The 24,005-nt window shown below is 36.3% G+C and overlaps 2 protein-coding genes and 1 long non-coding RNA gene across 5 annotated transcripts; 2 read left to right on the plus strand and 1 right to left on the minus strand.

Moving 5' to 3' along the window:
- Nucleotides 1-43: 43 nt before the first annotated feature.
- On the plus strand, nucleotides 44-2,858 carry LOC131698741 (uncharacterized). The gene is made up of 2 exons (XR_009307753.1): nucleotides 44-299; nucleotides 1,942-2,858. It is a non-coding gene; the product is annotated as an uncharacterized LOC131698741 (long non-coding RNA).
- LOC117424446 (actin-related protein 2/3 complex subunit 1A-A-like) lies at nucleotides 2,228-9,612 on the minus strand. 2 transcript variants are annotated; one of them, XM_058992425.1, is made up of 11 exons: nucleotides 9,594-9,612; nucleotides 8,207-8,299; nucleotides 7,539-7,648; nucleotides 6,678-6,782; nucleotides 5,651-5,873; nucleotides 5,371-5,478; nucleotides 4,669-4,875; nucleotides 4,390-4,465; nucleotides 4,104-4,297; nucleotides 3,497-3,587; nucleotides 2,228-3,026 (listed from the first exon to the last, which is right to left on the minus strand). In XM_058992425.1, exons 3-11 carry the CDS (start codon nucleotides 7,600-7,602, stop codon nucleotides 3,021-3,023), a joined length of 1,074 nt encoding a protein of 357 aa, XP_058848408.1. In that variant the 5' UTR covers nucleotides 7,603-7,648; nucleotides 8,207-8,299; nucleotides 9,594-9,612; the 3' UTR covers nucleotides 2,228-3,020. The 2 variants fall into 2 exon arrangements, with proteins under 2 accessions (XP_058848408.1, XP_033896673.1); XM_034040782.3 differs by lacking the exon at nucleotides 9,594-9,612 and having other exon boundaries at nucleotides 8,207-8,342.
- Nucleotides 9,613-9,982: 370 nt separating this feature from the next.
- Nucleotides 9,983-23,998, plus strand: LOC117424549 (cAMP-dependent protein kinase type I-alpha regulatory subunit-like). 2 transcript variants are annotated; one of them, XM_058992424.1, is made up of 12 exons: nucleotides 9,983-10,174; nucleotides 13,068-13,151; nucleotides 14,624-14,803; nucleotides 15,159-15,332; nucleotides 16,053-16,144; nucleotides 16,246-16,307; nucleotides 16,740-16,786; nucleotides 16,928-17,086; nucleotides 18,612-18,672; nucleotides 20,282-20,403; nucleotides 20,690-20,771; nucleotides 21,096-23,998. In XM_058992424.1, exons 3-12 carry the CDS (start codon nucleotides 14,630-14,632, stop codon nucleotides 21,266-21,268), a joined length of 1,146 nt encoding a protein of 381 aa, XP_058848407.1. In that variant the 5' UTR covers nucleotides 9,983-10,174; nucleotides 13,068-13,151; nucleotides 14,624-14,629; the 3' UTR covers nucleotides 21,269-23,998. The 2 variants fall into 2 exon arrangements, with proteins under 2 accessions (XP_058848407.1, XP_033896873.1); XM_034040982.3 differs by lacking the exon at nucleotides 13,068-13,151 and having other exon boundaries at nucleotides 9,984-10,174.
- The last annotated feature ends 7 nt before the right edge of the window (nucleotides 23,999-24,005 follow it).

Here is a 24,005-nt window from a genome sequence, read left to right on the forward strand (position 1 = left end):
TCCCTCAGCTTTATCCTGATTGGCAAAGTCAAGCTATGAACGTAGAATGTGGGGTGAGTAGAATGGTCCGCCTATTCTAGCAGGGCTTATTTTGATTGGCGGAGGATGACTTCAGTCTTTGCACGAGGCTTTATTTTGGTTGACTGAGTCACTAACGACCGTTTCAAACGCAATAAAAAATGGTTAACTACAGGATTTTTACATAATACAAATGATTGCAACATTTGTATTTTTTGTATTATGCAACTTTGGGACGTGGGAGCGAGATAACTATTGGAATGGACTTTCTTGTAAACTAGGTAGTAAATAAAGTTTTTTTTTTTTAACAGCCAAAGAGTGACAAAGACATGGTTCTGGCAGTGTATGTAGTGTAATGATATTTGCGCAGACGTGTTTGATTTGAATGCTATGTTCCAGTAAGTTACATGATCTAGGGCAGGCCCCGTTTGCCGTACTGTCTGTGTTTGCATCCTCGCTGCAGAAAAACATACGTTCTTAAAGGTTTCTGTTTTTGGACAATAGACGTATACATTTGCTTCATTTTATTGTCTACCCAACATACACCACCTCTCTCCTCCATGTAGGCCGCACTTATTTGATTTCCCAGTTCGTTCTTTGCTGGCCAAAAAAAATAATTGAACTCAAACTGGGCAGATTCTGAAAGATTTTTAATCAAAACCATTATTATTTTGTTGTTAGGGTTTTTTTTTCAGAAAGGAAAAGATCAACTCATTTAATTTAAGCAGTACGTTGTGTCTTAGTTTTAGAGATTTGATTGGCGTGTTTTCCTTTCAGAAAAAAAAAAAATACTAATATCGATTCCGGAGTAAACTGCCTAACTGCTTAACTGAATACGAAAATTGATTTTAAAATATAATACTTAAATCCATAGCTAGTCAATGGAAATGCTTCATACATTATTGTGCTAACTGGGTGATGGTGTGCATTGTTTACTTCATATGATTCGTCACATTTACAGCATTCGTTTGCTGGAAATGTTTATGAAATCTACAAACATAACATTATTATTATTATTATTATTATTATTATTATTATTATTATTATTATTCGTTTATTTAGCAGACGCCTTTATCCAAGGCAACTTACAGAGGCTAGGGTGTGTGAACTATGCATCAGCTGCAGTCACTTACAACTATGTCTCGCCCAAAAGACGGACCACAATGAGTCAGTGGCTGAGGTGGGATTTGAACCGGCAACCTCCTAGTAACAAGCCCTTTTGTTTAACCACTGGACGACACAGCCAACTACCAAAACAACATTAGTGTATAAGACCAAGTTAATGTTCAGAAAATGCTACATACATTTATGAAGCAATGATTGTGTTGTGCATTGTATTACTTCAAGAATTGTATTGATTGTTTTTCTGAATAGAAGAATGATATTTGTAATTTTAAACACATTTTTAAAATTCCGTTTTTACTGATATGGTTACAGTAGGTTCAAGTGTTTTAATTCCTGTATAAATTCACAATTTACTGCAAATAAACTTCAATAGTGTTTATCTGCACTGTAACTCGCACCAGTGCAATCAATACCACATCCCTCTGAAACTCCTTACTTACTGAATGTCAACAATTCTTTATTTCACAAATAAACCCAACCAATATTTTTTAAAAAAACAAAAAAAACTGAAAGGCCTAGGTAATAAGGTTTAAGAACTGTTCTGTATGTAAAATCAAACAATAACTAATTTCTACTCTTAAGATGTTGCTACCTTCACTTTTTTTCTAAACCACATACAACTGTGTTTTTTTCCCTGATTAAATACATTTTATTACTTTTATTTTGTCATATAAAGGTTAAAAGGCTGCAGAATGAAACTTAACGACTCCACTTATGCAGATGGGCAGTGCTTGAAAAATGAGTCATAAGACAACCAAATGCCACCTTAGGTCATGCTTTGTCTTGGTACCTTTCTAGGGTCAAGAACACTGTATTCTCTAAGAGCACCAGCTTTTCAGCCACTTCCTGAGTCACCAAAAGGAAAAGATGTTTGGAAATGTCTGACAGAGATGCACATGTGGGAAAGAAGACTAGTGACAAAAAGACAGTTCTCTTACAATCAAATGTTATAATTTTGCAATACACCCCTGTTTTGAAGTAAGTGCAGATGTAAAATATCACACTAAGAATGATTGAACTGCACCTAGTTTAATGAAACCATTGCTTTGCATTTACTGTTAAACACTTACACTAGGAAAAAAAACAGGCAGCAGTAATTTTTTATTTGATTTTTAGAACAAGAGTAGAAAGTTTGCACTTCAGATGTTGACAATGATAATGCATTCAATAACATTAATTTGTGCTCATTGTTTAATTATTAATTGGTAATTGTTTTATTGTTTTGGCAGTTGGCCTCATTATTATTAAATTAGAGCTAGTCGTCTATACCTGTTTCTCTGGGGCATATAAACCCCAGAGTTAGTTCATTCTGGTCTGCTACTGTGTGAAGAGCCAGACTGTGCATCGTAGTCTGTGTGAAAAAGATAGTGTATTTTTGCATTTTATGCCAGGTAAACAGCTTGGCTGTATTGCACACTAGCCAGGGAACCTGCATAAATGTATAGTAAGTTCTCGGAGGAGCTAGGTGTTTGTTTTTTATTATTTTGTTGTTTAAAATAAGTGCGCAAATAAAGCACCGAAAAATCAAGCTCAGTTTCTGGGTCATGTTTTTATAGAGGCATGAACCCGAAATAAGGCCATCTTGGTCACAAGTCTTTAATGCAATATAGTACATGTACACATATATTATGGCTTCTGTGGGTGCTAACTTGCTGTTTTTCATGTATGGGGCAAAAGATACAACCTGTGTTTGTGACTTTGTAATTGCTTGACTTTAACAAATAAACAGACTCTTTGAATAGTGTAAATGGATATCGCAGTTAAAAAAAGGCATTTGTAATATTTGACATGTCTGTATAGCACATTCAGGAAGAATTCAATACCAAAGAGTAAACCAATCCTTTCTGAAGGTTCAAGTCTTCTTGTTGAATTTGCTTTTAGTGCTGAAAGGGAAAAAAAAGGTTTTAGATTTAATGATCAGATCTGAAAAACCCTACCATCTGATCTTCAATGGTAAAACAACAGTCCTGCCACGATGGCACAAACAGGTAGAATGGAATATAACATATCAATGGTATGAACCTACATGCTGGTAATCCCTTACAGTACCATGGTATCATACCAGTACCAGAGTGAAAATCTTATACCAGAATTTAATGAAAGCTTTTTATTAATAGGATATCTAGTGATATATTCACAGAAAAGTGTTTTACCTGAAAGTTTTACTAAAGCAACACTCTGCATTTACACAAGTTTGTCCTTTTGCTGAACTGGTTTTTAGCCAATTCATTTGTTTATCTTAAGCCTGCACTGTGACCTTGTTCTTTGATTCCCTTTTTTTATATAACAAATAATACAATCCGGTAATTTGTCCACCTACAAAGAAAATGTTCCATAATAATATTAAATGTACCTTGAAATCCCAGATGACCATGTCCCCATCTAGTCCAACACTGCTGAACTTGGTCACCTTTGATCGATCCCCTTCGACAATGCACAGCTGACTAAAATGGAGAAAAAAAAGAAAAACAAATATAACCGAAAATTAGCAATGCTGCTGTACTACAGTATTTTATTAAGACACTGGTTTTGTGCTGGTGGTAAATCACCTAAAAAAAGATATTTTGATATTACTACCTCATTATTGCCGATTTCCTTTTCTTTTCATTCCACAAATCTTTGTATATGTTTTTTTGCACTGTGCACTGATATCCTGTTCATTGTCGGTCTGGTAATAAATGTATATGCTTCAGTAAGTCCTGTATTTATTATAGCCATTAGTGTACATGTCTATTCAGATTTGTTTTTTTACACGTATCCTTCCAAAAATGTCTACAGTTCACATTAAACATACATTTTTAGTCAGCCTAGTTACAGAGCCAGACCAGACCCCATGGCTAAGTACTGTATTCTCCTTAACTATAGCAACCCTTGAGCTAAATGCTGCTTTTACTTGATGCAACACTGTGATCCAATGGAGTGTAGATTGTTACTTCATTACTGGCCCTCTCTCATCCCACCTGATGCTGTTCTGATGCAGAGTCTCCAGGTCTGTGTTCTCATTCTCTGTTGTTGCCCTCTTGTCCAGATTGCGGAAGTGCTGCATGGCTGACATGTTCACTTTGGAGTTCTGCTTGGGAAGGTCGATTTTGCCGATATACTTGAGGGAGTCTGGGCCCATGTACGAGAACTGATAGGGACAACAGTCGTGGCCCTGGGGAAAGTACAAGCACATAAAAGGGCTTTATAATCAGCTGTTAGCCATGTGGTGTTTCCTACAAGACTGTACAGGAAAGCCAGCCTTACCGCAGCCACAATTTCAGTCTCGTTGAGATATAGCACAGCAAGCAGAGGGAGATACTCAGTCTTCAGCTGGGTCACACTGCAAGACATTGCAAAGAATAAACCTGCGCTTCAGCACTCTGCAACAGCATTCATGTAGGCATCTCCAGACATTTCTAGTGCTACTGCTAAAACTCTTAAAAGCAACTGAGGTTTTCATTGATTAGTTCAACTTCATATTTAAGTTTTAGTTTTGAAAACATCTCTGCACTTGCTGTTTGCTTGTGTTATTGCCCAACTCACGTTTTTTTATTGGCAGCATCAGTGACGCAGATAGTGCTACTGTGACTGACCCAGGCCAGGCTGTTTCCAGATGGGGAGAAGCAGACGCTGTGAACCCAGCCTCCATCATCCCCCTGCTCCAGCAGCATCTCCCCGAATGGCATCTTGGAGCCCCAGGCTGTGGGCCCAGGCTTCTCCTCGATATCCTTGATGTAGCCTGAGAATACTCTAGCACAGCAGCACATAGAAAAACAACCGTTAGCCGCGCTTAAACGACCAGCCAATATGTACTAATTCACTACATTTACAGCATTGTTGCAATAAATAACACATTTGGTTTTTTTAACATTCAAATTACTCCATGCAAATACAGCAGTACTTTTTTTTGTAAGGCCTGTATTAAATGGTAGTGTTTCAGAGTATTATTTTTTATTTTGCACTCTGGTAAAACAAAATATTTGTCTGAATAAATAAATGTTATCCTAAACCTTCCCATTTACTGCTTTCACGTTGCACAATTTTGCACACAACACTGAGATGTTGTTATGCATGAAATAGTAAGGCTATTATTATTATTATTATTATTATTATTATTATTATTATTATTAAGGTAAGACAGAAGATTGCAGTGCAGAGACAGAGCCTCCATCATCATGGTTGTCAATCAGTTGCCTTCCACCAGTATTACATCCCTGCTTAGTGAGGAGCTTATGATACCCATACCTGCACTGGAAATCCGAACTCCCGGCAGCTAGGAGAATGTTATTCGGGTGCCAGTCCAGACTCAGCACAGTCGAGCGGATTGGCTTCTTAATGTGCTTGCTCAGCCACCTGCAAACCGATCAAGCATGACTTCATTTGAACAAAAAATGATGGAAGAGTAAACCTCACAGACTGTGTATGAAGTCTCCTGCCTGGATTACTGTGCATCCCCTTGCATGCTGATGCCTAGAACCTCTTCAACCCATCAGTACTGTACAAGAGATAGGCTTTAGTCTCTTACCAGTCATTCTCCTTCTCAAAATAGCACACTGAGATGATCCTAGCCCCGCTGCCCAGAGCAAACTTGTTCTCCAGGGGTGACCATTTGACGCAGGTGGCAGCACGGTTGATCCTCAGCAGGACCAGGGTGGGCTTCCAAACCCTGTCCTTCAGGGTCCACACATAGGCGTTTCTGTCTGATGCACACGTCACAATGCGGTTCGAGATCGGGGCCCAGTCAATACCTGAGAACCAACAAAGAAGCACATCAATGAATACAAAGAATCACACTTCATAGCCTATACTTGAGGTCCTTTATTCTTTTCTGCTCTTCACCCAAAATGTGGCCCACTCAAGCATTTAACACTGATTGATACCAAGAAAATCCATGACATTATATTTGGTAGATAGATTGATGAAAATAATGACATAGTATATTGAACAATACAAGGTGGTCTGTTAAATACTGTAATACTGATATTACTGTAGGTTAACTCCCCCAGTTTTACAGTAGAGTCACTGAAACAGTTGTTAGAATCTACAACAAACAGAACAGGTGCTTTTCGATCTGTTCCCAATATCACCCACACTATTTAACTGTAAAACCCAGAAAATAATTGTTTCCACTAATTGTAATTTTAAAAATTTAAACACTGAATAATTCAAGGGAAAATCTGAGGGAAATAAATAAAGCTGGGGGAAATTTTATATAAAATTTAAAAAAAGAAAACAAAAAGCCTTGTCTACATTGCACATGTAAGTATCGAATGGGTTAAAGTTTCACAACTAAGCAGCTAAGCTTCACATCCACAAAAAACCCTTTTAATGACTGATTACTTTACAAACCATTAGTACAGTTTGGTAACGAAGTAATATAACACGAAGTGACATCTATGGTCCCAATCTAGTGCAAACACACAAATCACACACCGTACTTGTACAGCCCCTGCCCTGATAAGACTGCACCCAATACAGCTTTCTTTCTTTGTGTCTTTCTTTCAGACTTTATCACCTGTATTGTTAAGTAACTAAAGCAGGGCAGCTGTTACCTGTAATGCGCCCACTGTGTTGTGTCAGTTCATGAATCTTGGTCCATTCTTTCCCACTCTTCTGGTAAATATGGACCTCAGTATTGTTGGGGCTGATCGCAATTTCTGTAAAGATAATACAGCAATCTAGACTTAAAAAACAACATAATTCACAACCAAGGCTTAAAGGTTATACACACCACTTAAAAAGAGTGTTTCCTTTTTCTTTACTTCTTATGATTTGTGCAATTGCTCTGAGTAGCTGAGTTATTCCTACAGATGTCGCAAACTGGCTTGTCAACCTATTGGTGCTAATTCTGAAGATGGCATTGGTGATATGCTCTCCCAGTGCTTGCACTATGCATTTACTGAGTTTACCATCATTTTTACAATACACTATTAAACTTGATTATGTTTTTTCTTATTATTTTTTATTTTATTTTTTCTTAGCAGACGTCCTTATACAGGTCGACTTACAATTGTTACAAGTTATCACATTATTTTTACGTACAATTTCCCATTTATACAGTTGTTTTTTTACTGGAGCAATCTAGGTAAAGTACCTTGCTCAAGGGTACAGCAGCAGTGTCCCCACCTGGGATTGAACCCACAACCCTCCAATCAAGAGTCCAGAGCCCTAACCACTACTCCACACTGCTGCCCTGGTATACCACAGTAAACTCTTATGAAGGAATGTAATTAATGGCATTTAAAAGATGTTTTGAAAAAAGTTTTTTAAAAAGCCTTTTCTTGGCAAGTTACAGTACTACACAATAGCACATCTTATTGCTAACCACTCTGCTATTTAATTGAACCTCAATTAAAGCCTCCAGGTGTGGAAATGGCTGGCGGAGAAATGCTGTCGGACTGGATTGCTCTTACGAGTCCGATCTTTGTTCCATGCGTGACAGGATACAGGATCCAAGCCGAAGCTGTACAGTGACATGTCTGAGCACACAGGACTGGGGATGTGTTCAAACTGGCCTCCACTCCTAGGAATGTTAACACACAGTAACATAGTAAGTATTAGCACATCAACAGGCTATCACTGATTACCCAACTTTAAACAGTCTTTTGCTTAGACAACACTAGGAAAACAATTGTTCAAGGAAATGATATATCATTTTAAAGCCTTTCTTTAACTGTTATTATTTGTTATTATTTATTATTTGTTATTTGTTTATTTAGCAGACACCTTTATCCTAGGCGACTTACAGAGACTAGGATGTGTGAACTATGCATCAGCTGCAGAGTCACTTACAATTACGTCTCACCTGAAAGACGGAGCACAACTGTTGTACATGTGCATTTATCTATAAACATTCACAGGATACACTGAAGAAAATACTCCATGCACTAAACCATCATTCAAAATGCATACTAACAGAATACATTTGTTCACTTCAGAAATTAACCAACACCAAACAAAGTAAAAACAAACAGACACTAACTCAAAGCCATGGACGCTGTACATCGAGCTTAGTTGACAAGTATTTGAAGTGACTGTCAACAACTCTTCATTTGTGCTGAAGAAAGGACAAACTCCTTACCTTGGCAGTCCAGTTGCTGGGTGGTGTTCGTGGACTCTGGGCAGTCTACACAAATGCAGTCTGGTTTACAGGGAAGGGCTTCTTGTACAGACACTGGGTGTTGGTCAGAGAGAGAGAGAGAGAGAGAGAGAGAGAGAGAGAGAGAGAGAGAGAGAGAGAGAGAGAGAGAGAGAGAGAGAGAGAGATAAGTACACAGTGCTGAAGGCACACACCTGGAATATGCATAGTTGTGTGCTGTGCAATCAGTGCTGAGGAGTGGGGGTTGTCTGTGTCAAGCAGTATACTGCTTTGATAGACCCACAATAAAATCTCAAGGCTCCACATAGTCATGTAGAACTATAGTATTTATCAGGTGTGCTCTGGTACAAATTATCCTACTTATTCTAATGATTATTACCTATCATAACTTTATTGTAAATCGTGGGCACCATTCAATCGCTAAATCTTTTGCCAATTGACTTATACCACTTTCAGCAAGGGTTTTGAGAGGCGTGTGTATGTACACTTCATGGCAAAGAATTAAAATGCAAGTGTAATCTGATGACTGCCCAGCAGTTGGCCATAGCTCTCTTTAATGTCCATTAAAACTCTGAGACCCTTTTCAAATCTATATCCCCACCTGCTGGTTGAAATGTTTCATGGCCACCCCACTAAAATATTTTAATGAACCCGTAGGACTCTCTTATAAAAGAGACTTTTTTTTTTTTTTTTTTTTTTTTTTATCTCAATAAGATTATTTCCGATAAGAAATGTTGGAAACAAAAATGAAGTCTTGTGCTTTGCCAGCACACCATTTGCCCAGTCCAATGGAATCTATATTGTAAATGTTTTACGAATGTTCCTAGTGTTTAGAATATTTCTACTTCCCCTGGCAACTATGCCATACATTTATCATTTCCTGTTTCCTACCTTCTGTTCTAAACGTCCTCTAATTTTGCTTCCATTTGTGCCCTCTCTTCTTACTATGTGTGCTAAGTTTGATTTTACATGTATAAACATAATCCCCACTTAACCATCATTTTTTTCTGGGCTGAACATGTCTTTCCAAAATGACAACTAAAAAGTGCATTCAAATGTGCTCATTGTGAGGATGTTGAATGCCTGCAAACAAACATTTAGCTTCATGGATCAACTGAAACCAGGTATTTAATGGAAAAACAAATTCATATTTCTAATTTTAAATTGAAATCTTTTGTTGTTGCAGATAAACAGCACATGGTGCACATTTCTCGACTGTTTTAGGGAAGAGGGTGTGAACTAGAATAAGCAATGCAAATGTAAAAATGAAGAGATACTCAGATAACACAATTTCCACTGAAATAAATACCAGTACCCTAATGCACAGTGAAATACTACATTGTAAAATGTGAATCGTTCAATACATTACCTACCACCCTTACTCATAGGGTAGGACGATTCATTTTGGTTAGTAGAACACAGGGAAAAAAACAATGTCCAACTGAGACTGTCCAGGCAATTAGGGAGGGTAAAGCGAGTTTACAAAAATAGAAGGTTAAATACAACACATACTAATCTATACAGAAATATTTTTTAATGATGTTAGTTATTCTGAATGACTGCTGGCGACCTGGGACAAGGTGACTGTCTATTTGGCTGCAGCGATGCTTTAGGCATAATTTGACAATAACAAAATCTGATAAGGAACACTGAGTGCAATTGGGGGTGGGGCTGTAGTGGAATGGAACGATGATTCCCATGCTTCTGACATCACGAATTCCATCAAACATGCCCTTTAAGGTTGTCAAGGGTTACGGCTTTCGTGTCAGAACGAGGCCAATTGACGTCAACGTCTGCCTGTGATTGGTCCTTACCGTGTTTCCGGTGGGGCAGCCATCCAAGGACTGGGGGAAAAGAAGCGGAGAGTTTCTGTCAGTGCTAGTAGAAAAAAAATAAAAAAACCTACAACCCTAAGAAAAACAAGCAGCGACGAAGCTTTATACGGTCCGCGTAAGTTAACAGACATCTTTTACAATATATGTTTGTAAAATACGGATGTTTTTATAGAAAATGAACCGAGGGAACCACTGCTTGTGCCTCGTCCGTCTCGTGTTTGTTATTGTAGGTTTCCAAGATGGCGTCACTAGGAAGAGAGCTCTGCGGCCCTAGTACTGTTTACTTCATTACAAACTTCACATTAACCTCAAGCACGTACACTTTATTGACACGTATTGATTTTATACAATGCATTTTGTATTCTAATATGTTATTTTACATGTGCACGACTCGCGTTAATTGGAAATAGGTGCTCTGACATGGAGGTAGCTAGCTGTCAGGTTCCTGTTTAGTTTTTTTTTTCTTTACAAAATTTGCATTCAGTATTTCAGTAACGCCTGATATCTCAGACAGTACGTAAATGTGATATTAGCCTTTATTTTTTTTTTGTATTTTTCTGTTAAATAAAAATGGGTTTTGTAATTATGGGCATTTGTTGTTATTTTTATGTTTATGCTATTTAATATTTATTTGCTGTCTGGTAAATGAAGCAGTCGATAATTAAAGTATATTTTTTTGTTTTATTAATTCATAATACGAGGGTGGGGTGAGAGATTTTGATTTACCACCAGAGTAATTATTTACCTAGACTGCAAACCTTTTGCAAAAGTATTTTTTGTGATTCCGTACATTTCTTAGTGTAACCAACAAAAAGGCATTTTCTCACAAATATAATAAGTCGAATAACAAAAAACAGACTAGGGTGTTGCGCTCAGTTTCAGTCGTGGCCTGGAGGGCGGGAGAATTTTTTTATAGCAATACATCAGATTTTTAGTAGTTGATTTGTTTAACCAATATAACTGTCATGGTTACTTACCCGTCAGACTTTGTGCTTGCAGCATATTTTATAATAATAAAATGTGTTTAGCGTGTAACCTTTTTTGAATGTACTGTTAAGTTTGGGTGTCAGTACATGTTTGTAATTCTGGTCCTTCGATTAGGAGCTGAAAACTCAACTTAAATTGGTCATAACAATGCTGGTTTTGGAAATAACGTAATTAAGTAATTTAGGTAATTATTGTAATGTGTAAACTGGCTGAGGTTTGTTTAAAATGAATAAATAGTAATTTTTGCCACCTTTTTATATTACTGATTTGTTTTTAATGAACATATTTTATTTGGCAAAAAATGCATTTCTTGCCAAGTTTTGTTCTGTGAATTAACGAGTTAATATAGCTATTTTGTTAAAGGGTTAATGTTTATGGGTATTACTACAGTGGAAGGATATGCAGAGTTGTGATTTTACCCTTCTGTATGTCATACCTCAGCTGTGGTAATAGAAGCTCTGGATAAAGTCAGGTGCTTTACATTGCCCTCTTTATAGAATGTTACTAGAAGTAAGAGCTGCCCTCCCTGTCGCACAAAACACACACAAAAAACTAGAATATAACTTGTAGGATTTTGGTTTAATTGAACAGTGAACACAATCAATTAATTAGTGATTTAACAGGGGCAGGGTCTAGCCTTGTAGCTTGACTGGTTCACTAAATTCACAAAAAGTTCCCTCACCTCAACAAATTTATAACATACTTTAAGGAAATGTTTCTTTCAGTGCAGTTTGGAACACATTTGCGCACATTTAAGTAACATACTAAGAGTAAAACTATAATAAGCAATACCTGGAGTTATTCAAATATGAAAAATAGCTTCTGCCTGTTTTATCCACTCTTGCTTTATAAGCTGAATTCAGCTCCTGATGTACAGATGTTTTAGTTTGTTGCATCACAGACACAAATTCATTGCCAACTATTGCTGCTGCTTTATGGAATTCTGATTTTCTTGATGTTCTTTCAGTTTTGTAACTGCTGAACCCCAGATTTATAAAAAACGTGTGTTTTTCTACCAAAATGCATGCAATATTCACAGTAGGCTCCATCAAATACTGCAGACATAAAATGTTTTCTTCTTTTGTTTATTTCTGATATATTTATTTTACTTTTAATAGTACTATACTTATAATTAGAAAACTGATTGGTAGAATGCTGCCTGCTGATTGATCTATCAGTGTTCCAAGCCGTTACAACATCAAACACAATGTCACAATTAGGGACTACTTAGGAACAAAGGGAAATCAGTGCACATGTGCTAACCACCTATTACTGTGCCACCAAAGTCAAAATACCTGCTGTCATGGAAGATACAAAAGACATCAAGGTATCTTGTCATATCTTGCAGTTTATATTAATTTGCACTACGAACCAGTTTGCTATTTTAAACGACTCTGTTTTGGTATTTTATTTGTAGTACATACCAGTCATTTTCTGTAACTTCAGTCGGATCCAGTTGTCAGATGTTCAGTTTTATTTTATTCCATTTAGTTGGTATCAACTGTCGTTTTGTGAAACTGATTTCATTAATTTAACTGTGGATATATAAATATTTTTCAACAGTATTTACATTTACTACATGCAATGTCTTAACCACCCAACTCTTGCCTTTCTTCACTCTCTCTTCTCCTTACTACCATGCACTCGCTCTTTACAGGTACAAAAAAATTCAATGAAATTAATACCACACAGATTGGGCTGTTAAATGCTTATGACTGGCTTAAAAAATTGTTTTTAAATTAGTTAATTTAATAATTTTCATCCCAACAAAGCATCTTAAACTCTTGCGCTGTTAGAGCCAGTGGGAGTGAATTACCTATCAACAATGTTATGTAGAATATGCAGGAAGGCAGCACTTCACAGATATACAACTAAGCAAGTTTTTTTAAAAATTTTTTTTAGTTATTTAGTCAGAAAAATTAATTGAAACACATATAGCAAGTTTTTTTTATAGTTATTTAAAGTCTTTAAGAATGTTTTTTTTTTTTTTTTTAAAAACTTGACAACAACACACCAAAAAGTGACAATATCGTAGCGTTCCGGGGGAAACAAAAGGGAACCAGACGACAGCAGCAAGATATCAATCAAGATTATCTTCACACAAGGTCAGGACACCACAACACAGCCCAAAGCAGCGTGCAAACTGCCCCTTTTACCCCAAAACCCCAGGAAAACATGTAACAAAATCATAAGACACGTTATTGGACAGCATTCACAACCACACTGGGGCCATGACTTGATCACGCTCTCCCCCACCGGTGCACTCGCTCACATGCACAGGCACTCGGGACATTGACACAAAACCATATAACACATAACACAAACAGTCCAGATCGCTACAATATCCAGCACAACCCATGCATGCCCTCTTGTGCCTTATTGCTTAAGCATTTCAATTCTATTATTATTAAACATATTTGTCAATCTTAATGTTTTAATAGTTTCACAAATTGATAGATTGTGCCATGTCCAATAAATAATCTCGTAATATATTTATTTAACTTGATGTTTTTTTAAACATATTCCCAAAAAGTACACGCTTGACCATGAAGTTTTATAAATTACACAACACGATTTTTTCAAATCCACTAATACCTTAGCGACTGGTGTATTTATTTTTAACTTTACTAGATTGCTGCAGTTTCATGTATTAAGAAAGCAGTATAACTTATTTGCTAATTTACAAAAAACGTAAATAACTTAAGTTTAAAAGATTAGCATGTGTCTTGACAGAGACTTTCATGAAAGCCATTTCTAGGTTTCTTTGTAACCAACAGAAGATCAGCTTCTTCCATGGCTAGCCAATCAGAAAAAATAGGGGTGGGACGTAAACACTTTTTAAAATGTATGTGTATGATAGGGGTGGGACGTAAACACTTTTTAAAATGTATGTGCTAGACTTCCAAAACTTGCGTGGCTCTCCACAAATATACCTGGAGTGCCTTTCTAGCAGCAGAGCGAACATAGGAAAAATAAATAAATAAAAACTACTTGTCCGACGGGCAAAGTATAAAGGTAAAACTTGTCAGTCCTACAAATCTTGTTGTCCCAGGCGTCGGGCGATACGAACTGGCCATCCCTGAAGACTGTTTAATACAACACTATTATAACAAATCAAAATGGTGTCCCACAGATCTTATATTGCAGCATTAAAGCTAGTGATGGATCTGGAATAAACATTTTATAAACAACGTTTATAGCTTCCCACTTGATTGTTTAAAAACGGAATGACTGAAAGTGTTACTAATGAAGTATGTAATATGTCAAAATTCAATTGTTTATATGTGACTAAGTTAGATTAATGCTTTGTTCCCAGTATAGCGGGAGATCATCTTTTGGGGAAACAAAGGGTTTTATTTGCATATTTGCTACCACCTATTAATAGGTGGTTGCTGAATGTATATATTCTTTCGTATAGGCTATAAACATTCAGTAATATACCAGGCACACTGATTCGTGCACCAAAAGCCTGAAATTCAAAGAGAAGCAAAATCAGGTATGTGAGCAGGACCTTGTACAAAGGTACTGTGTTTAGTATTTACTTCAGCGAGTTGAGTTAAACATTTCTTATTTCCAGGTAAAAATGGCGTCGGGAAGTACCAGCAGTGATGAGGAGAGAAGTCTGCGGGAGTGTGAGTTGTATGTCCAGAAACACAACATCCAGCAGCTTCTCAAGGACTGCATTGTCCAGCTGTGCACGTCGAGACCAGAAAAGCCAATGGCATTTCTCAGAGAGCTCTTTGAGAGACTGGAGAAGGTAAGCCGCCTTTTTTTCTCTTGGGTGTCTTTTTTTTTTTTTTAGCTTGAGGGAATATAACACCATTTCCAAATCAGAAAAACAGTTGTCTTGCCTGTTTCTGATGCATTAACATTTATGATCTTTCTTTATGAAAATGACCTGCAGTAGATAATCAATCATAAATTCACCTGAGTTGCATAAGTGCATTTATAGTGATCCATTTACCTCCCAAACAATGGTAGTGATTTAGTTTATTTTTAGTTCCTTATATCCTGTATCAGGTTTCCAGGAAACGTCCAAAAAGTATTGACACCTGAAGTTTCTAATCACCTTATAAAACAAGTTAATTTTGGGGTTTTTTTGCATTCATTAGGAGGAGGCCAAGCAAATTCTGATCCAGCAGAAGTCAAACTCTCGCTCGGACTCGCGGGAGGATGAGATCTCTCCGCCCCCACCCATTAACCCTGTGGTGAAGGGGCGGCGACGCCGTGGAGCCATCAGTGCTGAGGTCTACACTGAAGAGGATGCTGCCTCCTATGTCAGAAAGGTATAGAAGTGAACTTGAAGGGCAATCCTTTTCATTTTAATAGTTAGGACCTAAATGTGTACCAGATTAACCCTTTGCGGTCCATTTATTAATCGCGCGTCAGGCACGTCAGGTCTAATTAATTTTCACACGCGCAGTTAATTTTATACGCGCTGTTTAAAAGTATTTTTTTTCACAGTCAAATGGGTTTAAATGGCCCTGCATATCAACAAAGCACTCACTAGGCATCTCCAGCCCCGCCCCACCCTTTAGTTTGCTATAGCGTTCACCTATGTAAGAAATAAATAATAATAATAATAATAGTCGTACATACCGATCGATCATCTCCGGATCACTCGTTTTATCACCAAACTCCTCAATAATGCGATCCAAGTCATTATTTTATTACTATAACATCTGAAAAAAGCTCTGCAAATGTCCATGATAGTCTCAGCTTGTTTACTATGACCGCCCCGTTATCTGATACCTGATACCATGTATGACTATTCATGAGATACGCCTTTTTTTTTTTTTTTCGACTTGTCTCGGCTCCTGTCGCTCCCACTCGGCAATTGAATGGTTTTCTCGGCTTTTTCCGGAGAAAAAACGACTAACACCCGTTTATTGCGTTGCTATAATGATGTCGGACCCAGTCCGACAAAGGACCTGTGAGGAATAATTGCAATGTCGGACCCAGTCCGACAATGGACTGCAAAGGGTTAATTATATATTTGTTTGTAGGTTATTCCTAAGGACTACAAGACAATGGCTGCTCTGGCTAAAGCTATTGAAAAGAATGTTCTGTTTGCACATCTTGATGACAACGAGAGGAGGTAACATTTTTAGCTTTATGATTCATAAAGTGTAAAATACAATTGCCTTTTTTATCTACAAAATTGATTTTTAAACTCCTTTCTATTGATTTGTTTTTCAGTGACATATTTGATGCCATGTTTTCTGTCACCTATATTGCTGGAGAGACAGTCATACAGCAAGGTCAGGACATTTTATCTAACATTTCAAGTAACTGATCTTGATCTGAACCCGCTAGTTAAAATGTATTTAGTGTTTAAGATTTAACAGTTAAGCAAAAATACTACAGTGGCTGAAAAAACAAAGGGTTAAAAACGAGTTTGACTTGAAGTGGTTCTTTGGAGGCAAAGGCAGTGCAACACAGGAGATTATAAACCATTAAACTATCTTTCTTTTTAACATTTAAAAATCGCTTGTTATGTTAACTTATTTCTTACATTTCAGTGAAAATCTTTGTGTCTAAAATGTATTGCACTGATAATGAACCGAAATTTGATAAGGGTGTGTCTGGATTTAAAGGCAGACATTACGCTCAAGTGGCTGCCTACAACAGGTAGTTAAACTTACCTGTGGTGAGAAATAACACATGAAAGTGTTTGTGTTTTGTTTATCTAGGTGATGAAGGTGATAACTTCTATGTGATTGACCAAGGTGATATGGATGTAAGTTTTACATATTTTACAGAAAGAAATGAAATAAGATTTTAAAGGCTATCAAAACACATATGTACTATATTATGTATGCTCTTGGTATACATTTTCTTTTGTAATGTGTATTTTTTTTTTTTTTATTTTTTTTTTTAGGTGTATGTAAACAACGAATGGGTGACCAGCATTGGAGAGGGTGGTAGTTTTGGAGAGCTCGCCTTGATTTATGGTACTCCCAGAGCAGCCACTGTGAAAGCAAAAACCATTGTGAAACTATGGGGCATTGACAGAGACAGCTACAGGAGAATATTAATGGTACATATATTTTTGCTTGCTTATTATAGAAGTTCCTCTGAGTCAGGTTCCTTATTTTAGCCAGAAAAATCTAGGCGTTATATTAACTAATACAGGGTTCTCCCCAGGAATTCTGTACAGCCAGGCAGCAGAACTTTATAGCCAGGAGCACTTTTAACGGAAAAAAAAACTTGCCTTACCTTTAATATATAATACGACAAAGAATTAGAGTAATGTGTTGTCTTTTGTTGACTATCTGGTTGCGCTTTTTTATGTTCTACGTTTTCTTTTTCATTACTGTTTTTTATAATGGTAAATTACCGTGCTTATTTAGGCACTCTAAGATTTGACTGGGGAAAGATAACGTAGGGTTGTTGGAGTTAACAAAAAAAAAAAAAACGGTAACCTTTTCACTTCCTTTTCAGCTTAATTATTGAGCTTATTGCTGCTTTTAAATTGCTTTCTTTAAGTTTTCAGGGCATTTTGTTAATGCACGTCTATTTTTGTTTTTCACTTTTCTACATTTTTTTAATGCAACTGTTCATTTTAACCATTTTTAATACAACAGTACTCGCACACGTTTGGTCTCCATCATAACTGTTGCATGAAACCGGAGTGTAATAATCCAGCACCTCTGCATTTAAGCATTTGTATGTCTGCTGACAAGTGTTCAGCTGATAATGGTATGGCACCACGCCTTTCTTCTTAAAGGAGTACAGCCTCTATATGAACCCCCAATATCTCTCACAAGCACCTGGGTACATAGTGTTACAATATCACAACAAAAGGAATACACTTTTTTTTTTTTTTTGGTGCATATGTATAGCTATAATATACTAATATATCACCTTACAGTACAATAATACGACAAAAAATGGACTGAATGATTAATACCTGAAAAATAAATATTTTTTTAATAAAGTAGCCGGCGCAAATATAGTATTAGGCGGTGGATTGTGCCGATCACCGGCTTATTTTGACCCCCTGCTTTCATTGTCGCTATTTTTGCTTTGAAAATAATTGTTTGTTTTTTTTAGCAGTAATTTAACGTTTTAGCCTCTCAAAGTGTTTAGCACAGAAAACCCGCCCCTTCAACGCTCTGATTGGTTAAATGTTGTGTCAAGCTGTAACACAGCTGTCATATGGTTTTTCACCCAGCAGCGCGCAACTGATCTAGTTTGCTAGAAGCGCAATCAACCCTTATTGTTAAAGGCACAGTAGCATCTGCAAGACGGGCGGATCGGGTTCTTTCAGCCAGGCGGTGACAGCCACTTTGCCGGGCGACCTACCTGAAAAGGCCTGGGCAGAACCCTGTAACCGTGAAAAACAAGATTTTTGGTTCATTGTTTATTTTATGGTAAAAGACACTGAAACTATTTCATTAGTTAACCTAATTTAGCCTTTATGTAAGGGTACCTGATGCTGACAGTTAACGGGGGGGGGGGGGGGGGGGGGCTCTACGATTGGTACGAGTGTCTGTTTATTTTAACCCATAAAGTAAGTAAATCCTGTATCTGTCCTGCTAACTCAAATGCTTGTCTTGTAGGGAAGTACCCTGAGAAAGAGGAAGATGTATGAAGAATTCCTTACCAAAGTGTCAATCTTAGGTAAGCAAATGTGTTCATTTTAAAAGATTGTTAAATATGCACTACTTTTTAAAACCTTTATGGCAACTCTTCTGTGGATTTTCTTACTTTAAAAGCTATAAACCATAATAACATTTTAATATATCTGCTACAAAGCAAGGATATTAATCCTGTGATCCACCTAGTGACTTTTGCCACTAGGTGATTCTGTCATTTCCTCCAACAGAGTTGTGGGTACTATTGTAGGCAGTTAATATTTTCTTAAAAGCAATACATTAAAAGGACCTCGAAAAAATGTAGGGGATAAAGAGATACCTTCGATTGTCAAGATCTCGGTGGGACCTCTACAATAAACAGTGTCCTATTATAATGTACAAACCCGTTTTTAATATTGCTCTCTGAAAACGATGGCGGATTTACACGTTACAACAAGCCAAAAATAGACCACATTCCAGACTGTTCAAAGTTCATAAATCGTGTTTGTTCAACATGAGCGAATGACTCAATACTCAATACTCAATCTCTTCTTAGAAGGATGGCATTTATTAAGCATGCAACACAAAAGTTTGAAAATAACACAAAACAGTTACACAATTAATGTCACATTAAAAGCATTACAATGAGAACTAAGGTTTAAAACAACAATTTACCAAAGAAATACTAGTACATACTGACACAACAAGGGGTCACACAATACCTAAATAGATATTTAAGAGTATTGTTACCTAGCCTGGAAAGCAGTGACTTTCCGCGTTCTGTTACCTTGTGTTTCTCCGAGTGTCAGTGCCCCCAACCTTGATGGATAAATACTGAGAGCTGAGGGCTCCCGATGCAGTCTTGTAGTTTCTTTGAATCTGCGCGAGTAGGGATCAGCGGTCAGGATAGCGCAGGGGCAAACGCAGAGGAAAAGAGCAGGGGCATAAAGCAGGGGCAAGGAGCTAATGTTTACAGTCGGCTTTTATACTTTTCAAACAAAGAGATTATTTGAATTTCCCGCTGCATGCTCAGATTGGCTATTTTGTAGCTGAATGGGCTTGAAACGTTGATTGATTGCTTCCCCCCCTTCCTCTGTCTGATTTAGTTCATTATCATAATCTGGAAAGGGGAAACCTTTAAAACATGCATAACTTTTGCTAAATAATTCAGATTTTATTCTGAATTCCTGTTATTTTTACCATAAGAAATTACATTTCGTTAGACACCAAATATGTCGGGTTGCGACTTTGGTTAGACATTGCAAACAGTTTAATTCTCTTAGAGATTTATTACCTGGGTTATTCTATACTTGTTAGGCAATTTAAGAATAAAAACGCTTGCATCTTGTACTCATAGTGGTATTAAATCAATATGATGTGATATTTGTCTTAAATCTTTAAGCTATTTTTCTCTTTCAGACTCCTATGCTAAACCACCTTTCTCTTGCTAGAAACGGGTTTGATTAGCCTTTTGTTTCCGGTGTGCCTGATGCATTCAAGGTGTTAGGTTGATCGTTGTTGCTAGGCATAGCTAGACAAATTAGATTAAAGTTCATTCAGTATAGATTCCTGTTAATATACAATATCATAAGAACATAAGAAAGTCCATGACATTTGCAATATATTTGTGATGACAATGTCTATGTAACCTACAGAGTCTTTGGATAAATGGGAGCGCTTGACAGTGGCTGATGCTTTGGAACCTGTACAGTTTGAGGATGGGCAGAAGATTGTGGTGCAGGGAGAACCTGGGGATGAATTCTTTATTATTCTAGAGGTACGTTCTGTTTTTATTGGCTTTCAATTTTCTTCTCATTACAAAAGTGGTGTGGTATGGTTCGATTTTCCCATCAGGTTTTTAGCAGCAATTTCTTGGTATGTCATCATCCTCCGGAACATTTGTTTGGAAATAAACCTTGTTTATAACAGCTTGTTTACAGCACTGTTTTTTCCATGCAGCTGAAGAAGGACTTGTAGTCTGAAATGTCCTGATATAAATAGATATTTCCTTTTGGTACATAGCAGTTTTCCTTCTTCAAATGAGGTTGCCTTTTGTATTCCAGGGATCAGCTGCTGTGTTGCAGCGCAGGTCAGAGCATGAAGAGTTTGTGGAGGTTGGAAGACTCGGGCCATCAGATTATTTTGGTGAGATTTGTTTAGAAAAAACACACAGTACCCAACTTTGTTTTTTACAGGATCATATATCATCTGGCTATGCAGACCTCATTTTTATTTTTAAACAAATATGCTGGTTGTCATTTTCATAATTTCTTTAAAGATTAATTTTCCTTTTAACTTCCTTAGTTGTATAATAATTTAAAGTGATATACAGTGTGATTAGAAAGTAAGATGATATGGTGTGTTGATGTGGTAAACTCACTTTCTAATCCTATTAAAACTATGAACAGGGCTTGTTAAGTTTCAGTTCTGGTTGTAGCTAATTTATTATTTTTTTTTTTTTTTTTAAAGGTGAAATCGCCCTGTTAATGAATCGTCCACGTGCTGCCACTGTTGTAGCTCGTGGCCCCTTGAAGTGTGTGAAGCTTGACCGACCTCGATTTGAACGTGTCCTGGGTCCATGTTCAGATATTCTCAAACGAAACATCCAACAATACAACAGCTTTGTCTCGCTGTCTGTCTGAGGATTTTTAGTGTACCCCCTTCCTTAATGCAGGGTCCACAAATGCAATCTGCTTTGTTTCACATTTACAACACCCACCTGTCCACCAGCATCACTGCTTCCTTGTCTGTTTATATGTACCCAGTGCAATGTCTTCTATGCATAAGCTTTATATCCTTTCAACAATGCAGCATTTCTAGAGTATTCTTTAAAAAAAAAAAAAAAAAGAAAAAAAAAAAGAAGGATAAAAGATTTCCACAGTCACCTCGTGTGCAGATGTGTCAACTGTTTGAAAGATTGCAATTGCTGTATGAAGCTTCATTATAAAAGGTAGAAATAGAACAAGAATAACAGCAGAAAATACAAAAATGTTGTGTTTCAAGGCTAAAAACCTTTAAGAGCATTTGAATACAAAAAAATTATTTAGTATTTTTAAATTTGGCATCTGTAACTGAAAATAAGTGAGCTGCTGCATTTACATGTTTTAATAGTTTGTTTCAAGGGTACTTAAATACAGTGTCACCAGATTTTCTGTTATGTTATTTTAATAGTAGCACATATTAGTTTTTAAGTTACCCTATTGGATTTTTTGCACAGTTCCAGTAGTTAAAAAAACAAACAAAAAAAAAAAAAAAAACACATAGGTAAGCAATGTTACTTTGCACCTGTTGGTTTTTATGGCTGCATTGCGCTTCAATATTGTTGTATTTCTGAAATGTGATCTGTTAATTCTTTAGGAATGAATATTTCTACTCCTATTCTTTCAAAAAATCTACTATAATATTTGTTTTAAATACTTTATTGGCCCTCTTCCAAAAAATCAAAATCTTTGGGGTACGATTCAAATGTAAAACAAATAAATAATAATCCTTTGCATTAGTGCTTAGAGAAATTTAGTGAGACCTAACTGATCGCAGAATATTGTAGTTTTCTGTTAAATATTTAGCTACCAAGTTAGTGCCAAATATTAAATGATGGTTCTTGGCAACAATGCAAGGCAGAATCTTAAAAAGGGATATTATAAACTTTTTGTGCTTATTTGTAACAGCAGAAGTACAGTTAATAATTTTGTTGCTTTACATCTACAGTACTCAGAAATTATCTGTATTTGTAACTTTTTGGTGCTTGGTAAATTTTAAAGCTGTGGATTTGGCTGGCAGCACTTGTCATCACATTTTTAACTTTGTAACTTTTTATTACTTTTAAAGTGATCACTGCAGTGTACTTAAAGTGCATAGCAGTTTTATAACTGTGCTGGTGTGAATTACAAATAAAGGGGCACAGGAACTATGAAAAAAATATTTGAAATGTGTACTGCTACCAAAAAGATGTAGTAATCAATAATTAGAAATGTTAGCGATAAAATAAATTAGTTTGAGGTAGTCATAAAATTACTAATAAAGGATATGCACAGCTTTTTTTTTATTTTTTTTATTAAATCTTGGACTTAATCATTTTATTGCAGGTATGACAAGGTGACTTCACCCCACTATTACCTGAAAGGAAAAAGTCATTGAGTCTTAAATGTATTTCAGTATTTACCAGCTTTGTGTTACATTACTCCATGTGCACCAGTGATATTGAGAAGTTTTTACAAAATTCCACGGTTCTGTAATGTATGTAATCTAAATATATCCTTTATGTATAGAGTGCGCTAGAGTAGGATTGTAGTTAGGAGTGAAGGCAAGCTCTAAACAAGTCTGTAATGTTCTTTATATATATATATATATATATATATATATATAAAATAAGTTTTTTTTTCTGCATATTTTCATATTAGGTGCAGGGTACCATGATTCTGCTCATCAACATTGTCAATTGTCGGCAACGGGAAAAAGTAGTTGTATGTCTGTCAGGGTTGCATTGGGTCAAATGGTGAAATTGTTAGAAAAATAGTTTACATTTATTTAATTAAATTTAGTTAATTGTGCAAAAGTTAGTTTGTCTTTCTGATAACCTTACAGATTCAACCTGTGAAGAATCTGTATATCCCACAAATTAGTGGGAGAGTGTCTTAATTCTTTGAAGAGCATCATCTAAGAATTTCAACCTCAGAAATTCTGTTGTCAGAAGTGTATCAAGCCCCCTGGAAAACAAATGTTTGCATCTGCGCTGATAACTTGATATACTTCTTTATTATCAGTATTGTTCAAGCTGGGTGCTCTCTCAGATTAAACAATTAATTTAGTTCCAGAACTATGTTTTTGTAACTTATTGTAAGATTTATTAACAAAAAAGCCACTGATTGTAAAGTTAACTGACCCTGATCCAAAATAGTTACAAATATATATATATATATATATATATATAAAAATTTAAAGCTTTTTTCCCTTTTTTTTTTTTTTGGCTTGCTGTTCACTCCCAGTATAGTTTGATATTATGATTATTATTATTATTATTATTTACTGAGTTTATGATAAAGCAGCAGATAATTCTCAGTTAAATATTAAACACAGTTATAGCTTTAACAGTGTGCAATCCAAGTATGTATGTACAAAAACACAGTCTACATAGTTTGCCTTAGCTAATGTAAACGGGCTTTTGAAATTCCTTCTGCTAGCCCAACCTTTAGCAAGTTTGTGATGTCTGCAGCCCCTAAAGAGCTGTGGATAACCAGAGGACCATTTTTTCTATTGTTATCCAATGACTGTATAAGGTTTGATTTACTGTATGTGCTAAAATTATAATCCTTTTGGTATAGGTTGTCCTAATGGCAGGTCAAGCAATAAAAAGATTTAAATTCTTATACTCAGCCAGTC

Source organism: Acipenser ruthenus, chromosome 19, assembly GCF_902713425.1.
Source record: "Acipenser ruthenus chromosome 19, fAciRut3.2 maternal haplotype, whole genome shotgun sequence".
Classification (NCBI taxonomy): Eukaryota; Metazoa; Chordata; class Actinopteri; order Acipenseriformes; family Acipenseridae; genus Acipenser; species Acipenser ruthenus.

Bases quoted from the DNA above. Each gene is read 5' to 3' on its own strand.
- LOC117424446 (XM_058992425.1), bottom strand. From the start codon at position 7,602: ATGTCACTGTACAGCTTCGGCTTGGATCCTGTATCCTGTCACGCATGG. The intron at 6,783-7,538 runs GTAAGAGCAATC...TTATCTTTACAG, and splicing joins ATGGAACAAAGATCGGACTC to AAATTGCGATCAGCCCCAAC. The intron at 4,298-4,389 runs GTAAGGCTGGCT...TACTTTCCCCAG, and splicing joins AGACTGAAATTGTGGCTGCG to GGCCACGACTGTTGTCCCTA.
- LOC117424549 (XM_058992424.1), top strand. From the start codon at position 14,630: ATGGCGTCGGGAAGTACCAGCAGTGATGAGGAGAGAAGTCTGCGGGAG. The intron at 14,804-15,158 runs GTAAGCCGCCTT...TGCATTCATTAG, and splicing joins TCTTTGAGAGACTGGAGAAG to GAGGAGGCCAAGCAAATTCT. The intron at 20,404-20,689 runs GTACGTTCTGTT...TTTGTATTCCAG, and splicing joins AATTCTTTATTATTCTAGAG to GGATCAGCTGCTGTGTTGCA.